The 21,489-nt window shown below is 46.5% G+C and overlaps 1 protein-coding gene across 1 annotated transcript in view; it reads right to left on the bottom strand.

Annotated features, from left to right (window-relative positions):
- The window catches only part of rcor3 (REST corepressor 3), a 115,810-nt gene that overhangs the window by 56,675 nt on the left and 37,646 nt on the right, over window positions 1–21,489 (bottom strand). Inside the window, exon 8 of the mRNA XM_085980904.1 lies at window positions 7,166–7,384. Within this exon, the coding sequence (XP_085837030.1) occupies window positions 7,166–7,384 (219 nt within the window). The remainder of the gene's footprint in view (window positions 1–7,165; window positions 7,385–21,489) is intronic.

Genomic DNA, 21,489 nt, shown 5'->3' with positions numbered 1-21,489 from the left:
GGCTCACAACTATAATCACTAGTGGAGAGAAGGTGGGAAGGAATCCAACAGAAGTGTTCAAAGTTTTGCAAGATTTGAGGAGGGTAAATAAAGATTATTTTCACTAGTCAGTGAATCAGTATCGGAGCAAAATTTAGGATTAGTACCAAAAGCCTATAAGGAATGGTTGGAACAATTTTTTTTAAATTTCTAGTAAGAGTTATTAGAGTATGGAATAAGCTATTGAAGGCAAGTCAATTAAAGCATTTAAGAGGGAATGAGATTTTTTTTGAGTCGTCTGTGTAACAGAGATTTGTGAAAATCTATCACTACTTTTAACAGTCTCTGAACTAAGCTACTCAGTAATCTACACATGTAGAATTTGTTTGCCCAATATAAAGAGCATACAGACTCCCCCATACCCAACTTAGGCAAGTTCAGAGAGCTTGAACAAGGGTTGGCAGAGCCAAGCCTTACGGACCCCGAGTATGCTGACAGATACTGCTGCAGTTTAGGACCAAAGCCATCGCCTTCAGCCTCATCACAATCTCTGCTCCCTTGCTACCAACTCCAGCTGAACCAGCCTGTTTGCAACCTTGGCATACTGTTCAACCCCGAGCTGAGTTTCTGAATATAAACTCTATCACAAAGACCTCCAAAGCATTGTCTGCCTCTGCCCCTACCTCAATCCATCTGCCATTAGCACTCTTATACATGCATTTGTTGCCTCCAGACTCAATTATTCCAATCCTCTCCTTGCTGACCTCCCATCTTCTACGTATCCAAAATCCTACTGTTGTATCCTACCCCGCACCAAATCCCTCTCATCATTAGGCCCCTGTCCTCGCTGACCTACCTTGGCTCTCGATCCCCTAATAACTCAAAGTTAAAATTCTTGTAGTTGCCTTTAAAGCTCCCCGTGACCTCGGCTCTATCTGCAACCTCCGCCAGCCCTACATCATCCCCACCTCCCCTGAACTGTTTCTTTAACAGCAAGCACTTGTACATGTCCCCCTTCCCTTTATCCTACCACGGATGGCTGCATCTTCAGCTGCCTCTCTAGAACTCTTGCCTCTCCTCCTTAAAACCCACTTTTGACCAAATCACCCCTTCTGATCTCTCCTTTTTTGTCTCAGCGTCCAATTTCCTTATGCCTTTGTTAAGTACCTTGGGACATTTTTTGTATTAAAGGTGCTGTTTAGATGCAAGTTGAAAAGCATGCAACTTACCAGCAGACCACTGGTGAGTTACCTGCTGTTTGTCCATAGGGCATTGACTTGCAGGGTTACCTGGAGACAAGTGGGAAGAATCCCAGCTCACAGTGATAGGTCTACCCTTTCGGGTTCCATTAATGAGCCAGGCTGGCTGGTCAATCATCAAAACTGCCCAGGGAAACTCCAGATCTGCATGGTTACGGTATTGGATTACAGAGTGTGCCAGTTATTCTGAATTTCTATCATCAGGCATACCATCTTGATGCCACTTTAACTTCAAGGAGACCCTGCTTACTTTCCTCCCCCCTTTTGGATAGCTTGAAGAGGAAAATATTAATAGAAATGAGGAGAGTGCAGGGAAATGGAACTTCAATACCTAGCTCCAATTGGAGCTAGTAACGTCACTGGAGTAATGAACCTAAGCACCTGTTTATGTACGAAAATCTCTATGATAAAGAACTATAGCCCCGATTTTAACCCTGCCCACCTGACGGAAACCAGGCAGGCGGGTAGGTAAAATGGTTCATGCGATTTATATACAATGATGATCTTGCTGCATTCCCATGGGTTGCGATCTGAACTTGCTCTTCTGAGCAGGCGAAAGGGACAACTGCCACAATGCTGCCAGGACCTTCTTTAAGTATGCAAATTAGGCTAAAATGACAACATTGGGGCCTCAACTGTAATTTTAACTGGAGGCCTGCGCGGGGAAGCTGCTGTGGTGTCGCCACCAGGCCAACTTGGCAGAAAGAAGAGTCAGGGTCATAAAGGCAAGTGGATTTTTTTTTGTGGGGCCAAGTGGAGCAGGACTGAAGAAATAAAGGATAAACATTTTAACCAGAATGTCTTAAGTAAAGATTTTAATATTTTCTTAAATTTAATCAAACTTTGCAAGTCCAACATCAGAGCCAATTTGACAGGCTGCATCACTAAATTCAGCTTCATCTCCTCCATAATGTAATGCATACATCAAGATATTGCAGAGAATGGAACAAAACTATGATGTACAGACGATCATCTTAGTTTAATCACATCAACCCAAGTAAAATCAAAAGTTGCTAAGTTAGGCTAAAGAATGCACCTTGCAATTATTACATCCTCTCATTATGTAGAAGAAACTACAAGCAATCAATAGAAGCAGGGCCCCTTACAGTAAAGGGTTTCATCAACTGAGTTTTAATAGCCTGCTTCCTCATACATCACATCCTATAGAGGAGACTGTTTGACTGAAGTTACATATAACCTCCAACTTTTGTTAAAAGTATGATTTTGAAAACCAAAGTTAGTCAAAAATGGGTGTTACATCAATTCCATAAACCTCACTCAAACTTTGATTCAAAATGGTTTCTAAATTGCTTTGATATCACTCCTACAATACCCTGTACAATATACTTAAAGTTGTAAATATATGCACGATTTAAAAAGTTTGTGTATGCTACATACTTGTCACTTCCTCTAGTCTACCTCCTTTTGTAAAATTTAACCTATCAAAATAAAATCAAGTTATTTTGTCATTCTCACTGCATCCTCAATCTCTCAGGTGTCAGTCTTCGCTCAATGATGGCTCTTAACGGATATATTTGTAAAATACTTTATTGTTCCCTTTGATGTTCTTTGAAATTTCTCCCTTATGCTCCTTCTTAGCTTTTATTATCCCACTCTTAACCTCTTATTTTCTCATATTCTTTATTAGTTCTTTCCTAATTACTCTTATTTTTTTTAATTTGTTCATGGGATGTGGGCATCGCTGGCAAGGCCTGCATTTATTGCCCATACCTAGTTGCCCTTGAGAAGGTGGTGGTGAACCGCCTTCTTGAACCGCTGCAGTCCGTGTGGTGAAAGTACTCCCACAGTGCTGTTAGGGAGTTCTAGGATTTTGACCCAGCGACGATGAAGGAACGGCGATATACTTCCAAGTCAGGATGGTGTGCGACTCAGATGGGAACTTGGAGGTGGTGGTGTTCCCATGCGCCTGCTGCCCTTGTCCTTCTAGGTGGTAGAGGTCGCAGGTTTGGGAGGTGCTGCCGAAAAAGCCTTGGCGAGTTGCTGCAGTGCATCTTGTAGATGGTACACACTGCAGCCACGGTACGCCGGTGGTGTAGGTAGTGAAGGTTTATGGTGGTGGATAGGGTGTCAATCAAGTGGGCTGCTTTGTCCTGGATAGTGTCGAGCTTCTTGAGTATTCATGTGGCTGGTCCAGTTAAGTTTCTGGTCAATGGTGACCCCCAGGATATTGATGATGGGAGATTCGGCGATGGTAATGCCGTTGAATGTCAAGGGGCAGTGGTTAGACGCTCACTTGTTGGAGATAATCATTGCCCGGCACTTGTGTGGCACGAATGTTACCTGCCACTTATCAGCCTAAACCTGAATGTTGTCCAGGTCTTGCTGCATGCGGGCATGGACTGCCTCATTATCTGAGGAGTTGTGAATGGAACTGAACATTGTGCAGTCATCAGCGAACATCCCCACTTCTGACCTTATGATGGAGGGAAGGTCATTGATGAAGCAGCTGAAGATGGTTGGGCCTAGGACACTGCCCTGAGGAACTCCTGCAGCGATGTCCTGGGGCTGTGATGATTGACCTCCAACAACCACATCCATCTTCCTTTGTGCTAGGTATGACTCCAGCCAGTGGAGAGTTCCCCCCCACCTCTCCCCCCGATTCACATTGACTTCAGTTTTACGAGGGCTCCTTGATGCCACACTTGGTCAAATGCTGCCTTGACATCAAGGGCAGTCACTCTCACCTCACCTCTGGAATTCAGCTCTTTTGTCCATGTTTGGACCAAGGCTGTAATGAGGTCTGGAGCAAAGTGGTCCTGGCAGAACCCAAACTGGGCATCAGTGAGTAGGTTGTTGGTTAGTAAGTGCTGCTTGATAGCACTGTCGACGACACCTTCCATCACTTTGCTGATGATTGAGAGTAGACTGATGGGCGGTAATTGGCCGGATTGTATTTGTCCTGTTTTTTGTGGACAGGACATACCTGGGCAGTTTTCCACATTGTTGGATAGATGCCAGTGTTATATCTGTAGTGGAACAGCTTGGCTAGAGGCGCGGATAGTTCTGGAACGCAAGTCTTCGCCACGACAGCCGGGATGTTGTCGGGGCCCATAGCCTTTGCTATATCCAGTGCGCTTAGCGGTTTCTTTATATCACGTGGAGTGATTCGAATTGGCTGAAGACTGGCTTCTGTGATGGTGTGGACCTCAGGAGTAGGCTGATATAGATCATCCACTCAGCACTTATGGCTTGCAAATGCTTCAGCTTTGTCTTTTGCATTCACGTGCTGGGCTCCACCATCATTGAGGATGGGGATATTCATGGAGCCTCCTCCTCCCGTTAGTTGTTTAATGGTCCACCAGCATTCACGACTGGATGTGGCAGGACTGCAGAGCTTTGATTTGGTCCGTTGATTGTGGGATCACTTGGCTCTGTCTTTAGCATGCTGCTTTTGCTGTTTAGCATGCATGTAGTCCTGTGTTGCAGCTTCCCCAGGTTGGCACTGCATTTTTAGGTACACCTGGTGCTGCTCCTGGGATACTCTTCTACACTGCTCATTGAACCAGGGTTGGTCCCTTGGCTTGATGGTATTGGTAGAGTGAGGGACATGCTGGGCCATGAGGTTACAGATTGTGGTGGAATACAATTCTGCTGCTGCTGATGGCCCACAATGCCTCATGGCTGCCCAGCTTTGAGCTGCTAGATCTGTTCTGAATCGATCCCATTTAGCACGGTGGTAGTGCCACACAACACGATGGAGGGTGTCCTCTGTGAAGACGGGACTTCGTCTCCACATTACCGTGGTAGATTGGCGAGGACAAGGTCAAGTAAGTTTTTCCCTCGTGTTGGTTCTCTCACCACTTGTCGCAAGCCCAGACTGGCAGCTATGTCCTTCAGGACTTGGCCAGCAGTGGTAGTACCGAGCTACTCTTGGTGATGGACATTGAAGTCCCCCACCCAGAGTACATTCTGTGCCCTTGCTACCCTCAGTGCTTCTTCCAAGTGGTGTTCAACATGGAGCAGTACTGATTCATCAGCTGAGGGAGGGCGGTAGGTGATAATCAGCAGGAGGTTTCCTTGCCCATGCTTGACCTGAAGCCATGAGACTTCATGGGGTCCAGAATCAATGTTGAGGACTCCCAGGGCCACTCCTTCCCGACTGTATACCATTGTGCCGCCACCCCCGGTGGGTCTGTCCTGCCGGTGGGACAGGGCATACCCAGGGATGGTGATGGAGAAGTTTGGGACATTGGCTGAAAGGTATGATTCTGTGAGTGTGACTATGTCAGGCTGTTGCTTGACTAGTCTGTGGGACAGCACTCCTAATTTTGGCACAAGTCCCCAGATGTTGGCGAGGAGGACTTTGCAGGGTCGACTGGGCTGGGTGTGCCATTGTAGTGTCCGTAGACGGTGCCGAGGTCAATGCCGGGTGGTCTGTCCGGTTTTATTCTTATTGTTTTTGTTGCGGTTTTTTACAACTGAGTGGCAGTTAAGAGTCAACCACATTGCTGTGTGTTTGGAGTCACATATAGGCCAGGCCAGGTAGGGATGGCAGATTTCCTTCCCTAAAAGGACATTAGTGAACCAGATGGGTTTTTATGACAATCCGATAGTTTCATGGTCACCATTACTGATACTAGCTTTTTATTCCAGGTTTATTTAATTAACTGAATTTAAATTCCCCAACTGCCGTGGTGGGATTTGAACTCACGTCTCTGGATCATTAGTCCAGGCCTCTGGATTACTAGTCCATTAACATAACCACTATGCTACCATTCTTATAGTCCTAACAGGCCCTCCTCTTCAATTTTAATTGGTTTCTAACCTCTTCATTTATTCATGGCATCCTAAAGCTACTAGAAATTTCCTTTTTTAATGGAATATATTTATTCTGTACCTTTGCAATCTTTTTTTTAAAAACATTCCACTGTTGCTATACAGTCCTGTGTGCCAATTTCTCCTTCCACCTTACCTCAGCTAGCTTACTCCTTATCTTTCTAAAATTTGCCCCAATCCAACCTGGAGTACTAGCCTTTGCACTGACTTTTTCCCTTTCCAGTTAGATCTCAAACTTCATCATATTGTGAACACTAGTCATAATGTGCTCACCCACATTTAGCTCATCAACCTGATCTATTTCATTACTCATTACCAGATCTAGCAACTCCTCCACCCTTGTAGATCTACTAACATACTGCTTGAGAAAGGAATCCTGAGGATGTGAAAGGCACTATGTAAATGCAATTTCTTTCTCATTTACACGTGTTAAAAGGAGATATTCTGGTTGAAAGAAAAAAGCTTTCATAACCCCATGAAATCCCAAAGTGCTTCATAGCCAATGAACTACTTTTGAAGTGCAGTCACTGTTGCTATGTAGGCAAACACGGCAGCCAACTTGTGCACAGCAAGATCTCACAAACAGCAAGGAGATAAATGCCAATTAATCTGTTTTGGTGGTGCTGGTTGAGGGATAAGTTGTGGCCACGATATTGAAGGAACTCCCCTGCTCTTCTTTTACATCCACCTAAACAAACGATGTGGCCTTGGTTTAACATCTCACCTGAAATATGGCACCTCCACCAATGCAGTCTTCCTTCAGTACTGCACTGAAGAGTCAGCCTAGATTGTGTGCTCAAGTCCCTTGAGTGGGGCTTCAACTCATGATCTTCAAGAGTGCTACAAATTAGCCAAGCTGACACTTGACATTATTGGACTAGAAAGCAAAGAAACTTAAAATGCAAAGCAAATAAAAACCTGGTGCTGAAGCTTTAATTTAAACATTTGTTCAAGTATGAATTAACACTTGCTGGATTAATTGTATAAAGTCCATCTTTATTTAGCAGCGTTAAGATTATAGCTTTTGTTACGAAAATTATTCTGCAGTTCAGATTACTTTATACACGGTATACAAGAAACAAAATTTACTTCTTGGGAGTTTTATAACTACACTACAGGTATCCAAATACCTGGCGCTTCAATGAGATTAGTTCCATATCAAGCTGTCTAAGAATGGTACTTGCTGCATTTGGGCTGCAGGACATGGCTCCCACATCTTCTTGGCTAAGATACATTCCTTTTGGTGGTCGACACTTGGATCGAAGAGGGTGGTGACGATGCTGCAAACTTGAAAGCTCACGTCTGACTGAACCAACTCTGCTGACCTGCACGGGTGGATCAGGATTACCCTAACAGAAAAAGGCATATCAGAATAGGTAGGTGTTACGTGTATTTTAAAGAGATAAAGAACACTCAAAAAGAAAAACAAATTATCATGGTAATACAAAGGAAATAGGATTATATTTAACCAGTCTTTACTTTTTTTTTACAATCTAGCTGCTGAATACACCCCCTTGTGATGTCATCAACATTGAATTTTGATGACAATACCTGGAGAAATTGCCTAGATAAGTCAACAGTAATTCACTGTGCAAAGTGCTTTGAGTCACTGATGTGATAAAGCACTATATAAATGCAAGGAGAACAACTGAGTTAGAGGAGTTATAACAATGTGAGGAGCTGATCAAAAATGATACAGTATTTAACTCAAAAATCAAATTCTTTGTTTTAACCATGTAAGTACTTGTTACCAAAAAACAACAAATATGTGCTAAAAATAAAGTATAAATGATAATCACACTGCATCACTTCTAGCTTTAAACAAGGCCACAATAGTGAGATTCCTTCTTTAATACTGAACTCAGAAAAGGGCCAAAAAAATGTAACCGTTTGTGAATCCAAGCTTTCGTCAAGTTTCAGTTATGAGGCATTTACATAGAGTAGCTAAAGGGTTGGGAGAAGGCCAATTAACAGGACGTCTAGGACAGCACATTCATTCTAGTAGTAGCACAATGGGACTTCCAGCGATCACACGTTTGAATCTCATTTTAGCGATTTCCCCAACACTCGCTGTGGGGGGAACTTTAGCATGGGTGAGCAGGTGGGAGTGGATGCAGGCGGGGGGTTAAATGGGAGAAAAAACACCCAAAAAACCGAAGCGTGTCGGGAAGCTGGCTCCAACCCGCTGACTTCCGGGTTTTACTGAGGCGGGACAAGTGGCGGGCAGCAGCGGGTTGGCATGTTAAATATGTTAATGAGGCTGAAGCCTGGGATTTAACCCACTTTTCAGGTTTTGCTGTGGCCAGCCATGTTTCCCGCTCAAACCCAGCAGCTGCAGTGAGGCAAGAGCAGCCTCGGAAAGAAGGTAAGTACGCCAGGAGGAGCAGGAGTTCTTCCTCCCGGCCCCCCAAGATCATCCACCATCAGACCCCCCCCCCACTCACCCCCCCCAACCATACAATCCCCCCCTCAGGGTCAGAGTTCAGACTCAGACCCCCCACCCACGGGATCGGTTCCCCCCACCCCAGCTCGGGGATCCAGCCTACTTGTCAATCAGGCTGACTTCTGGACGGGGAACCGGTCACTGAAAGTCGCACACTATGGAATTTAATGTCCACAGCGTGCCGAGAAACCCAGATTTCCAGGTTTCCCTTGCGTTACCGGACACCACCCCCTCGGTCCCAGCATGTTGGGAACTAAAAATTCTCCCCTATAAGTCAGGTGTTGGATGGTACTCAGCACTTGATTAGTGGAGGGGGAAGAAGCGTAAAGTTAAAAAAATACCTGGAAACATACAACTCTGGTCAGTGAATCACAAAGAAGAATTCCAACTTCCGTTCAGAAGAATAGTAGTGGGGTGGGAGACCCACAAAAAATTACTTTATGGTTTAAATTTTCTTACAATAATTATGGTGCTGAGACACAGAGGATTGAACTCAAGGCTACTCATGGTTTCTTGCAGCAAGCAAAGAATTACAGTAATTAAATTAACATTTTCAGGGATTGTTTTTGTTGCATCATCGGCGAATTTTTGGTCACTACTTTAGAACAAATTGAGCCGCATACATTATAAGTGTTCGTAACACTCAAAGTATTTTCAGATTTTGAACTACAATCATGCAGAACAGCACTTATTTTATTTTCCTGATTAATTACTGACTATCCACTTTGGAGGTACGGGTGGAGGAGGTGACCAACAGTTTTGCTTTAGAACCAAGGTGGTTCAAAGGGGACATCTGGGAATGGGAGACAGAAAACAAAGATACTCTGTAGTAGATTCAATCATTGGATTCTCCAGAGTGTTGACTGACTAGCCAGCCTGGCTCATTAAAAGATCTGACCTCCAGATACTGTCACTGCGACTGGGATTCTTCCCATTTAGCTCCAGCTATTCCTGGAAGCCAATGTGCTAACTGCTAGGGTGGTCCTGGGTAGGGCAACAGCAAGAAAATTACCCATGCCACATGTTGGTAGCTTGCATGGTTTTAGCTGTTTGAACTCCAGCAGTACTTCTATGCACACTTGGGGGAAGGAACCCCAAGCCTTGGGTTTTCCTAAACAATGCTAAGTCCTCTAGGTTAGGTAACTGGAGTACACCCAATCATGTGACACTGTGCAATTCATATTAAGCAAACAAAAACTTTAGATCTGTGGATTTCTTCATGGATTACTTAGTGGATTCATTTGGAGACTCTTAAAAATGGTGATGGGTTTCCACATGCAGCAGACAAAACTGTCATACAAAAGTGTTATAACAAACGAGCCACAATACACCAAGTGAGACTCAAAACTGCTATGCCATCGTATCCCTTGGCGGTGCAACTTATCCATTTTTACTGTTCTCCAGGTTTATCTTTAAATATTCTGCATTTCTTCCTCCAACATTCCAACTAATATTTTATTCTATTCAATCCCCATGCCAAGGCATCCTTTTTTGTTCTCTATCTCCAGCGCATGATTTTTTGTGTGGTGGCACACACCCATCATCCTCTTGTTTTGCAATATTCTATGCTTAAGCAATTTTCCATAGTTGTTTCATCCATGTCCTAAAGAATGGGGACCCAGCTTGTTTCTATTCTGGTGGGGGAGGAAAAGGACAGGCATCCATTATGTTGGATAAACATTGCAAATATTTTTAAAGTAAATGATTTACTCAATTGGGAAGGCAGCCACAAGGCAATGGGGCAAGTTGGCTTTGCTCCAAGTTAGAAAATTTTATTTTAGGATCAAGATCCAGAATACATGGATTATGCAGCATGTCCAGTAGCTATGGAAGAGTTCTCCTTTGCTCCACAGTCCCTCTGCATAAACGCAAAAAACATTGGGCTAAAATTTCGATAGCCCCCGAAAACGGGCGCGGGGAATCGCCATGCGTGATTAACCTGTGCCCATTCAAAGTAATACAGGCTGCACACGCAAACTTGGTGCTGCCTAATTTAAATGATCTAAACACGCAGAGTGGCTGCACGCTCAACAGGGGTCCCAAGTTCATGCGAGGCTATTAAAACTAAGCTGCACTTCCTAGAAACATAGAAAAATAGGAGCAGGAGTAGGCCATTCGGCCCTTCGAGCCTGCTCCGCCATTCAATATGATCATGGCTGATCCTCTATCTCAACACCATATTCCCGTTCTCTCCCCATACCCCTTGATGCCTTTTGTGTCTAGAAATCTATCTCCTTCTTAAATATATTCAGTGACTTGACCTCTACAGCCTTCTGTGGTAGAGAATTCCACAGGTTCACCACCCTCTGAGTGAAGACATTTCTCCTCATCTCAGTCCTAAATGTCCTACCCCATATCCTGAGACTGTGACCCCTCGTTCTAGACCCCCGCAGCCAGGGGAAACATCCTCCCTGCATCCAGTCTGTCTAGCCCTGTCAGAATTTTATATGATTCAATGAGATCACCGCTCAGTCTTCTAAACTCTAGTGAATACAAGCCTAGTTGACCCTATCTCTCCTCATACGACAGTCCTGCCATCAGTCTGGTGAACCTTTGCTGCACTCCCTCTATGGCAAGTATATCCTTTCTTAGGTAAGGAGACCAAAACTGCACACGGTACTCCAGGTGTGGGCTCACCAAGGCCCTGTATAACTGTAGTAACACATCCTTGCTCCTGTACTCAAATCATTTTGCAATGAAGGCCAACATACCATTTGCCTTCCTAACTGCTTGCTGCACCTGCATGTTTGCTTTCAGTGACTGGTGTACAAGGACACCCAGGTCCCTTTGTACATCAGCATTTCCCAATCTATCACCATTTAAATAATACTGTCTTTCTGTTTTTCCTACCGAAGTGGATAACTTCACATTTATCCACATTATACTGCATCTGCCATGTATTTGCCTACTCACTCAACTTGTCTAAATCACCTTGAAGCCTCTTTGCATCCTCCTCACAACTCACAATCCCACTTAGTTTTGTGTCGTCAGCAAACTTGGAAATATTACATTTGGTTCCCTCATCCAAATCATTGATATATATTGTGAATAGCTGGGGCCCAAGCACTGATCCCTGCGGTACCCCACTAGTCACCGCATGTCACCCTGAAAAAGACCCATTTATTCCTACTCTCTATTTCCTGTCTGTTAACCAATTTTCAATCCATGCCATTAGATTACCCTCAATCCCATGTGCTTTAATTTTGAACATTAACCTCTTATGTGGGACTTTATCAAAGGCCTTCTGAAAATCCAAATACACCACATCCACTAGTTCTCCCTTATCTATTCTACCGTTACATCCTCAAAAAACTCCAGTAGATTTGTCAAAAACGATTTACCTTTCATAAATCCATGTTGACTTTGTCTAATCCCATTGATATTTTCTAAGTGTCCTGTTATCACATCCTTTATAATACTCTAGCATTTTCCCTACTACTGATGTTAGGCTAACTGGTCTGTAGTTCCCTGTTTTCTCTCTCCCTCCTTTTTTAAATAGTGGGCTTACATTTGCCACCCTCCAATCTGCAGGAACTTGTCCATAATCTATAGAATTTTGGAAGACGACAACCAATGCATCCACTATTTCCATGGCTACCTCTTTCAGTACTCTGGGATGCAGATTATCAGGCCCTGGAGATTTATCAGCTTTCAGTCCCATTAATTTCTCCAGCACTATTTTTTTACTAATACTAATTTCCTTTAATTCCTCCTTTTCACTACACCCTTGGTTCCCTAGCATTTCTGGGAAGTTATTTGTGTCCTCTTCCGTGAAGACGGAACCAAAGTATTTGTTTAATTGCTCTACCGTTTCCTTGTTCCCCATTATAAATTCTCCTATTTCTGACTGTAAGGGACCTACATCTGTCTTCACTAATCTTTTTCTTTTTACATACTTGTAGAAGCTTTTACAATCTGCTTTTATGTTCCTTGCAAGTTTAATCTCATACTCTATTTTTCCCCTCTTAATCAATCTCTTGGTCCTTTTTTGCTGAACTCTAAACTGCTCCCAATCCTCACGCTTGCTACTTTTTCTAATACTATCTTTAATTTCTTTTGTTAGCCATGGTTGGACCGCTTTTCCTTTTGTGTTTTTGCGCCAGAAAGGAATGTATAACTGTTGAAATTCCTGCATTCGTTCCTTAAATGTTAGCCATTACCTATCCACCGTCATGCCTTTTAATGAAGCTCCCCAATCTATCATAGCCAACTCACTCCTCATACCTTCGTAGTTTCCTTTGTTTAGATTTAGGACCCTAGTTTCGGATTGGACTTCTTCACTTTCCATCTTAATGAAGAATTCTATCATGTTATGGTCACTCTTCCCTAAAGGACCCCGCACAACAAGATTATTAATTAACCCCTTCTCATTGCACAATACCCAATCTAGGATAGCTTGTTCCCTAGTTGGCTCAGCATCCTGGTCTAAAAAACCATCTCCTACACACTTCAGGAATTCATCCTCCACAGTATTATTGCTAATTTGGTTTGGCCAGTCTATATGTAGATTAAAGTCATCCATGATTACTGTAGTACCCTTGTTACATGCATCTCTAATTTCCTGTTTGATGCCATCCCCTACATTACCACTACTGTTTGGAGGCCTATAGACAACTCCCACCAATGTTTTCTGCTCCTTGGTGCTTCTTAGCTCCACCCAGACTGATTCTACATCTTGATTTTCTGAGCCAATATCATTTCTCACTATTGCTCTGATTTCATCCTTTACCAACAAGGCCACCCCACCTCCTTTTCCTTTTTGCCTGTCCGTCCTAAATATCGAATATCCTTGGATATTCAGCTCCTAGCCTTTGTCACCCTGCAGCCATGTCTCCGTAATCGCAATTATATTGTATCCGCTTACATCTATTTGCGCTGTTAATTCGTCTACCTTATTACGAATGCTTCGTGCATTCAGATACAGTGCCTTTAGATTTGTCTTTTTAACATTTTTAGACATTGTAATGAAATCTGTTTGTCTTGATCCTGTATTCGTTTTGCACTCATGTATATTACCCTCCCCCACTGTGTATAGTTTCACTTCCTCTTTCCCGACTAACCTGGGAGGTTCCAGGTCTTGGCTCTTGGCTCCGCCCCTGACTTCTCTTACATAAAGATCCCAGGATCTGTATGACTCATTCCTGTGAACCAGTCGGCGTGTTGAGATGTTAGCTCTGATCTTAGTGATTAAAAGCCAACTTGTTGAAGTCTATAACTTCTAGTTTTGTGGTTATTGAAGGCACATCAATTTTAATCACTAAAGAATACTAGGATGGATCGACTCCTAAAACCAGAGCGTCTGGACTTGGATCCACATTCTGCTGAAGCATCATATCAATTTGGACACTGGCTCAAATGCTTCGAACTCTTCGCGGGGGGCCTCATCCGCTAGCGAGGTATATAAACTGAGTCTACTGACTACTCGCGTAAGTCATCGGATTTATTCGTTCATCTGGGACGCCACCTCTTACACGGAGGCCATCACTATCCTGAAGGCCCAATACCAGAGGCCGGTAAACGAAGTGTACGCCAGACATCTGCTGGCTACACGCAGGCAGCGACCAGAGGAATCAATGGACGATTTCTTACAGGGCCTAAAGGACCTGGTCCAGGACTGTAACTGCAAGGCCGTGACGGCCAACGCGTACTCTGACAAATTGGTCCGCAATTCCTTCATCACGGGCCTCAAATCGAATTATATCCGGCAGAGACTGCTGGAGAAGGAGGTCCTGGACTTAAAAAAGGCAGTGGCCACTGCGCGATCGCTGGACGTGGCCCAGAGAAATGACTCTTATTCTTCCGGCCATGCGGCCCTCACTGCCTCGTGCGCGCCGAGGGGGCCGCCATCTTGGAATCAGCCATCTTCCCCATCCAGGTCTCAGACCAGCTCTACGCCGCCGGAGTCCCCACACAGAAGCTCACCCAGGAGTCCTACTACAGCGGCAATGTCTCGAGGCCTGAAATGCTACTTCTGCGGCCAGGCCAAGCACCCCAGACAACGATGCCCAGCGAAGGACGCTACATGCTTCAAATGTAAGAAAAAGGGGCATTTTAGCAAAGTCTGCAGGGGGAATCCGATTTCCAACTCCGTCACCGCCTCGTGCGTGCTGTGCGGGCCGCCATCTTGGGATCCGCCATCTTTTCCCGACTCAAAGGCCGCCCAGGGCCCAACAGTGGCTTCGATCACGGTGGATCAATCCAGGCCACACCCGTTGACAAAATCCATGATGGACATACAGGTAAACGGGAATTTAACAAAATGTTTAATTGACTGTGGGAGTACCGAGAGTTTTATCCACCCTAGCCTGGTACGGCGGCACTCATTAACGGTAACCCCTACACGGAGCAGAATTGCTATGGCTGCTAAGCCCCACACTTCGGACATTTTGGGCTACTGTGTGGTAACACTGACTGTAAAAGGCACGGATTACAAGGATTTTAAACTCCTCGTGATGCCAGAACTCTGTGTTAATGTAATCTTGGGCCTGGACTTCCAGTGCCACCACGCAAGTGTCACGCTAGCATATGGCGGGTCCCAGCCGCCACTCACAGTCTGTGGCCTAGCAACCTTAAGAATCAGCCCGCCCTCTTAATTCGCTAATCTCGCTCCGAACTGTAGGCCCATAGCGACCAAATGTAGACGGTACAGTCTGGAAGACAGACACTTTATCAAGGCGGAAGTGGACAGTCTCCTGCGGGAAGGCATTATTGAATGCAGTACCAGCCCGTGGCGTGCCCAAGTAGTCATAGTTAAAAATAGCGAAAAGAAACGGATGGTAATTGACTACAGCCAGACTGTTAATATTTATACCCAGCTGGACGCCTACCCTTTACCCCGCATATCAGAAATGGTCAACCAGATTGCGCAATACCGAGTCTTCTCGACTATCGACCTCAAATCCGCGTATCACCAGCTCCCCATTAGAACGGAGGACCGCCCATACACCGCCTTCGAGGCGAACGGGCGCCTCTACCATTTTCTCAGAGTGCCCTTCGGGGTAACAAATGGGGTCTCGGTCTTCCAACGTGAGATGGACCGCATGGTTGACAAGAATAAACTACAAGCTACCTACCCCTATCTGGACAATGTCACTATCTGCAGGCACAACCAGCAAGACCACGATCTAAATCTTGCGAGATTTTTAAAAACTGCCCTAAAGCTGAATCTAACCTACAACGAAGACAAATGTGTCTTCAACACAACCCGTCTCTGTATCCTCGGCTGTGTGGTGGAAGATGGGGTAATTGGACCGGACCCTGACCGATTATGCCCCCTAAAGGAACTGCCCCTGCCACACAATCCCAAAGCTTTAAAAAGGTGCCTGGGATTTTTTTCGTATTATGCCCAATGGGTGCCCAATTACTCTGATAAGGCCCGACCCCTCATTAAATCGACGTCCTTCCCACTATCAGCTGAAGCTCGGGAGGCTTTCACCAGTATTAAACAGGACATTGAAAGAGCTGCAGTGTGTGCAGTGGACGAATGCATTCCCTTTCAAGTCGAAAGCGATGCGTCAGACTTTGCCTTAGCTGCGACCCTCAATCAGGCTGGGAGACCTGTGGCCTTCTTCTCCCGAACCCTTAAGGGACCTGAAATCAGGCACTCTTCTGTCGAGAAGGAGGCACAGGCTATAGTGGAGGCAGTGCGGCACTGGAGACACTACCCAGCCGGCAAATGTTTCACCCTGCTCACCGACTAGCGATCGGTGGCTTTCATGTTTAATAACAAAGGGGGAAAATCAAGAATGACAAAATACTCAGGTGGAGGATCGAACTATCCACGTTCGACGATGATATTATGTACAGGCCGGGAGCCCTTAATGAACCCCCAGACGCCCTATCGCGGGGAATGTGTGCCAGCATTCATACGGACAAATTACAGGGTCTCCACAACGACCTCTGTCACCCAGGGGTCACCCGACTATACCATTTTATAAAGTCCCGCAATCTGCCCCACTCCATCGAGGAGGTCAGGGCAATGACCAGAGCCTGCCGCATCTGTGCGGAATGCAAGCCTCGTTTCTACAGGCCTGACCAGGCACACCTTATCAAAGCCACACGGCCATTCGAGCGCCTAAGTCTGGACTTCAAGGGACCCCTTCCCTCTGCCGACCGTAACGTATACTTCCTCAATATCATTGATGAATATTCCCGCTTCCCCTTCGCCATTCCCTGCCCAGACATGACCAGTGCCACGGTCATCAAGTGTCTCTGTAATCTATTCTGCATGTTTGGCATGCTGAACTACATACACAGCGATAGGGGGACGTCATTCATGAGTGACGAGCTGCGCCAGTTCTTGCTCTCGAAGGGGATAGCCACTAGCAGAGCCACTAGCTACAACCCCCGGGGTAATGGGCAAGTGGAAAGGGAGAATGCTACTGTTTGGAAGGCTGTCACATTAGCCTTAAAGTCAAAAGGCCTTCCGACCTCCCGCTGGCAGGAAGCCCTCCCAGACGTGCTCCACTCCATAAGGTCTCTGTTATGTACTGCCACTAACGCTACCCCTCACGAAAAGATGTTCGTTTTCCCCCGGAAATCCACCTCGGGCATATCTCTACCCGCGTGGCTGACGTCTCCGGGGACAGTACTATTGCGGAAGCACGTGAGAGGCCATAAAACGGACCCCCTTGTGGAAAAGGTACAGCTCCTCCATGCAAACCCTCAGTACGCCTATATCGAATACTCTGACGGGCGAGAGGACACTGTTTCCATAAAAGACCTCGCTCCCTCGGGGAGCGGAGAGAACGATGGGAGACTACCCGATGAAGACCTACACTACAAAGAGACAGGACGCCCAGAAGTATCAATACCCAACTTTAACCTGGAGGACACTGCAGATAACCTGGAAGACACTGCGGAGGCCCGGACAGCGGAGGAACCAGAATCCACTCCCCTAGAGGCACCCCAACCGGCTTTGCGCTGATCAGAGAACTGCAAAACCTCCTGACAGACTCACTTATACCAACTTTTAAGAAACATCACCCCGATGGACTAAATCTATAGAAGGGGTGAATGTAATGAAATCTGTTTGTCTTGATCCTGTATTCGTTTTGCACTCATGTACATTACCCTCCCCCACTGTGTATAGTTTCACTTCCTCTTTCCCGACTAACCTGGGAGGTTCTAGGTCTTGGCTCTTGGCTCCGCCCCTGACTTCTCTTACATAAAGATCCCAGGATCTGTATGACTCATTCCTGTGAACCAGTCGGCGTGTTGAGATGTTAGCTCTGATCTTAGTGATTAAAAGCCAACTTGTTTAAGTCTATAACTTCTAGTTTTGTGGTTAATGAAGGCCCATCAGACATCTTAACATTTTTTTGTACTATGGCCCTATTTGTCTTATTACCATTTTTTCTTACCTGGACCCCATTTGTTAGTGCATTCCTTTGTTTGTACGCTCTGTCCCTTCCTTACACAATCTGGTTATCCTTACCCCAATCATTCTCCTGCACTGCTTCCTTGTCTTTTCTCTTTAGCATTCTAGATTTCTCTCCACCGGGACCCTCCCCCCCTCCCTCCTTATTTAGTTTAAAGCCCTATCTACCTCCCTAATTATTCAATTCGCTAGAACTCTGGTCCCAGCATGATTCAGGTGTAGTCCGTCCCAAAGGAACAGCTCGCTCTTTCCCTAGTACTGGTGCCAGTGCCCCACGAATCGAAGCCCACTTCTCCCACACCAATCTTTGAGCCACGCATTCATCTCCCTGATCCTATTGACCCTATGCCAATTTGCTTATGGCTCTGGTAATAATCCAGAGATTATGACCTTTGTGGTTCTGCTTTTTAATTTAGTCCCTAGCTGCTCAAACTCTCTCAGCAGAACCTCTTTCTTTGTCCTACTATGTCGTTAGTACCTACGTGGACCACGACAACTGGATCCTCCTCCTCCCACTCCAAGTTCTTCTCCAGCCCAGAGATGTCCTTTACCCTAGCTTTTCTTAAAGCCAGCCTGCCCCTCTTAAAAGGGGAGGTGCAGTTTGACAAGACCAGGTGCTGGAAGCCATTCGAGAAGGTAGTTTCAACTGGTTAACATTCAGCAATGGCACAAGAAGCCAGAGAGACGGCCCCAAAGTTCTCAGATGCATCACTGGAGGGTCTTAGTACAGGAGGTGGAGAGGAGAGAAAGAAGTCCTGTTTCCACAGGGGGCCAAGAGGCCCTCCAGACAGACACAGCGATGGCAATGGGAGCAGATAGCCACGGAGATCAATGACAACAGTGTTGCTCGAGAACTGGAGGGGGACAGGCGCACCTCCATATCCTGACCCGCACTCGAGGAGACGGTGCCCAGCATAATTGGAGTGACTGTGCCTGAGGCCATGGCCAGCAGCAGCGCCAAAACCATTGAACATGGCGGTATGCTCATACCTAATCCTCCTCACATCCCACATCGCCCTCATCCCACAATCTCTTGACTGAGAAGCTGCAGGTGGTGTAAGCATGCACCTCTTTCTTTCCACCACTTCTCCCCACAAGCTTATGCCTTTTTTAATTTCAGAGACCCAAGAAATTCAACCTGGCCAGGCAATGGTGGAAGAGGAAGAGGAGAGCGATGATGAGGAAGAGGAGAGCGATGATGAGGAAGAGGAGAGCGATGATGAAAAAGAAACACCGTCATTCGATCTTACACTTGCAGCCACCAGCTCAGATACTGGCACTGTGTTTAGAAGGTAGCTTAGCGGCAGGATCTGCACGTGTTGAATCACCAGGCACGAGTGGGCTGCAGCCAGGGCAGGGGGAAAGGGTAGCGCAGGTGTCAGCTCCATCGAGGGCTAGGTTGCCCATGTTCTGCTGCACAGGACTCAGATTGAGGACTTCAATGGGGCGGCCTACAGAACAAAGCTGATGGGTATGCACAACTAAATGCTTGGTGCGTTGGCAGGCCTTCCAGAAAGCCTGAATGCAATGTCAAGGAATCCTGGAACTCCCTACCTAACAGCACTGTGGGAGTACCATCACCACACGGACTGCAGCAGTTCAAGAGGGCGGCTCACCACCACCTTCTCAAGGGCAACTAGGGATGGGCAATAAATACTGGCCTTGCCAGCAACGCCCAGAGCCCATAAACAACTAAAAAAAAAGTGCATGGAGGAATCCAGCTCCAACCTCCCACAGGGCTTTGCTCAGAGCTTGGAGCCCATCCTTTCTAGCGTGGAAGGGGTGGGCAGGTCCATTAGCGCACTTGTGGACCCAACCATCAGGCAGTGCCTGATGGCCGAAGTCTCAGCTTCCATTGCAGCACAAGCAAAAGCCACCCAATGTTGGAGTGCTGCAATGGAAGCGCAGACTGAAGTCATGCAAGCTCAGCTTGCTGCCTGCAAATACAGACTGCTGATATCATGGCTGCGGTTAGCAGTGTTGAAAGGGGCTTTCAGGGTGTCACAGCAGTTCAGCAATCTGTCCTCCAGCGGATTACTAAGATTGCTGAGCAGCCGCCCCAGGGAAGTGGCAGTGGCTCCATGGAGCAAGCACCTGCTGTCCTCTCAGGATGACAGCTTTCGTCCTCCCATCTTTGCCAGTGCCCTTGCTGTTGCCAGTCAGTCAGCCAGCCCAGACTGCTGCCGCCTATGCCGAGCTGGTGCAGTTCAAAGCCAGGCCTACTAGGCCCAGAGCTGCTCAGGGTTGTCCTCCAAGGCCATTTGCAGCCTCCCCCACTGCAAGTCAGCAACCTTCAACCAGCCAGGCATTAATGGAATGCACAAGGGTGATTAGTTGACTTTTAAATGAAATATTGTAATGGTTTGATTCATAAAATTGGTTTGGAATGTTTGTTTTGTGGTGGCGTTTATTGTAGCATTGTGGCCAAGAGAACGCTGTGATGGTCAATAACAGAGGGAAGGTAAGGCGTGGGACTAGTAGTGAATGGGGAATTAGGGTTGCGTTCACTGGTACCGCAATCGGATGAGTCAATCACGGACAGCCCAGGCAGAAAGGGTTGCCTCCTCCCTTCCTCAGCTGGTTGCTGTATACCTGGTGTCAAGGGCTGCGCCCTCATGATGGCGAAGTTGTGGAACATGCAGCAGTCCAAGATGAATCTTGAGACACACTCTGGCGAGTACTGCAGGGCTCCTCCAGAGCGGTCCTGGCAGCAGAAGCGTTGTCTAAGGACGCGACGCCAATGGTCTGCTCTATCAGATTCCGTATGGCAGCATGGCTTTCACTGTATGCATGTGTGCGTGGGTTGTGCAGTAGAGTCATGAGCCAGGTGGTCAGCGGATAGTCCTGGTCACCCAGTAGCTACCCTCTGGTTTGTCGTGGTGACTCAAATACTGATGATACAGCGGACTGCCGCAGAATGAAGGCATCAAGACTGCTGCCAGCCTGCATAACGCACCGAGTATGGTCGCACACCAGCTGGACTTTGTGGGAGTGGAATCCCTTTCGGTTGTGGTACATCTCTGAATTGAGATGCGGCACCTGCAAAGCAACATGCGTGCAGTTAATGGCACCCTGCACCGTAGGGAAGCCTGCTATCGTGAAGAAGCCACATGCTCACTCCCCCTGCTTCTCTCCGGCAAGAAAGAATGAAATTTATTCAGCTCTCTTTTTATACAGAGCCTCACTCACCTCCCTTATACAGGAGTGGACGGCGGCGATGTTACAGAAGTCGTCTGCTCTAGCCTGGAAGGAGCCCGACACGAAGAAGTTCAAGGCCACCATCACTTTTACAGCCACTGGCAATGCCGTCCTCGCCCTGGACTGAGACTGCAGGTCTAGCGGCAGCTGGTAGCAGATTTCTGTGAGCACCTCCTTAGTAAAACAGAGATATTGCACACACTGTTCGTTGCTGAGGTAGGAGAATTGCTCCCTGAAGACTCCTGCTGAGAGCCCTTCTACCCCCCCTCCTCCTGCCTCTTGTAGCAGCTTGTCCTGCTCTGTGTCGCCTCAGCTAATTCTCCCCATGCTGCAGGCCAAGGAGAATACAAACTACTGGACCCATGTCTGGGAGCAACTGGTCAGAGTAGGTCCCTTGCAAGTCAGTACCAAGTCCTTGAACACGTGCCACACTA

The sequence above is a fragment of the Somniosus microcephalus genome, chromosome 3 (assembly GCF_052327205.1).
Source record: "Somniosus microcephalus isolate GS21.2 chromosome 3, FLI_Smic_1.0, whole genome shotgun sequence".
In the NCBI taxonomy this organism is placed as follows: domain Eukaryota; kingdom Metazoa; phylum Chordata; class Chondrichthyes; order Squaliformes; family Somniosidae; genus Somniosus; species Somniosus microcephalus.
This window is presented reverse-complemented; position numbering and strand designations above follow the sequence as displayed.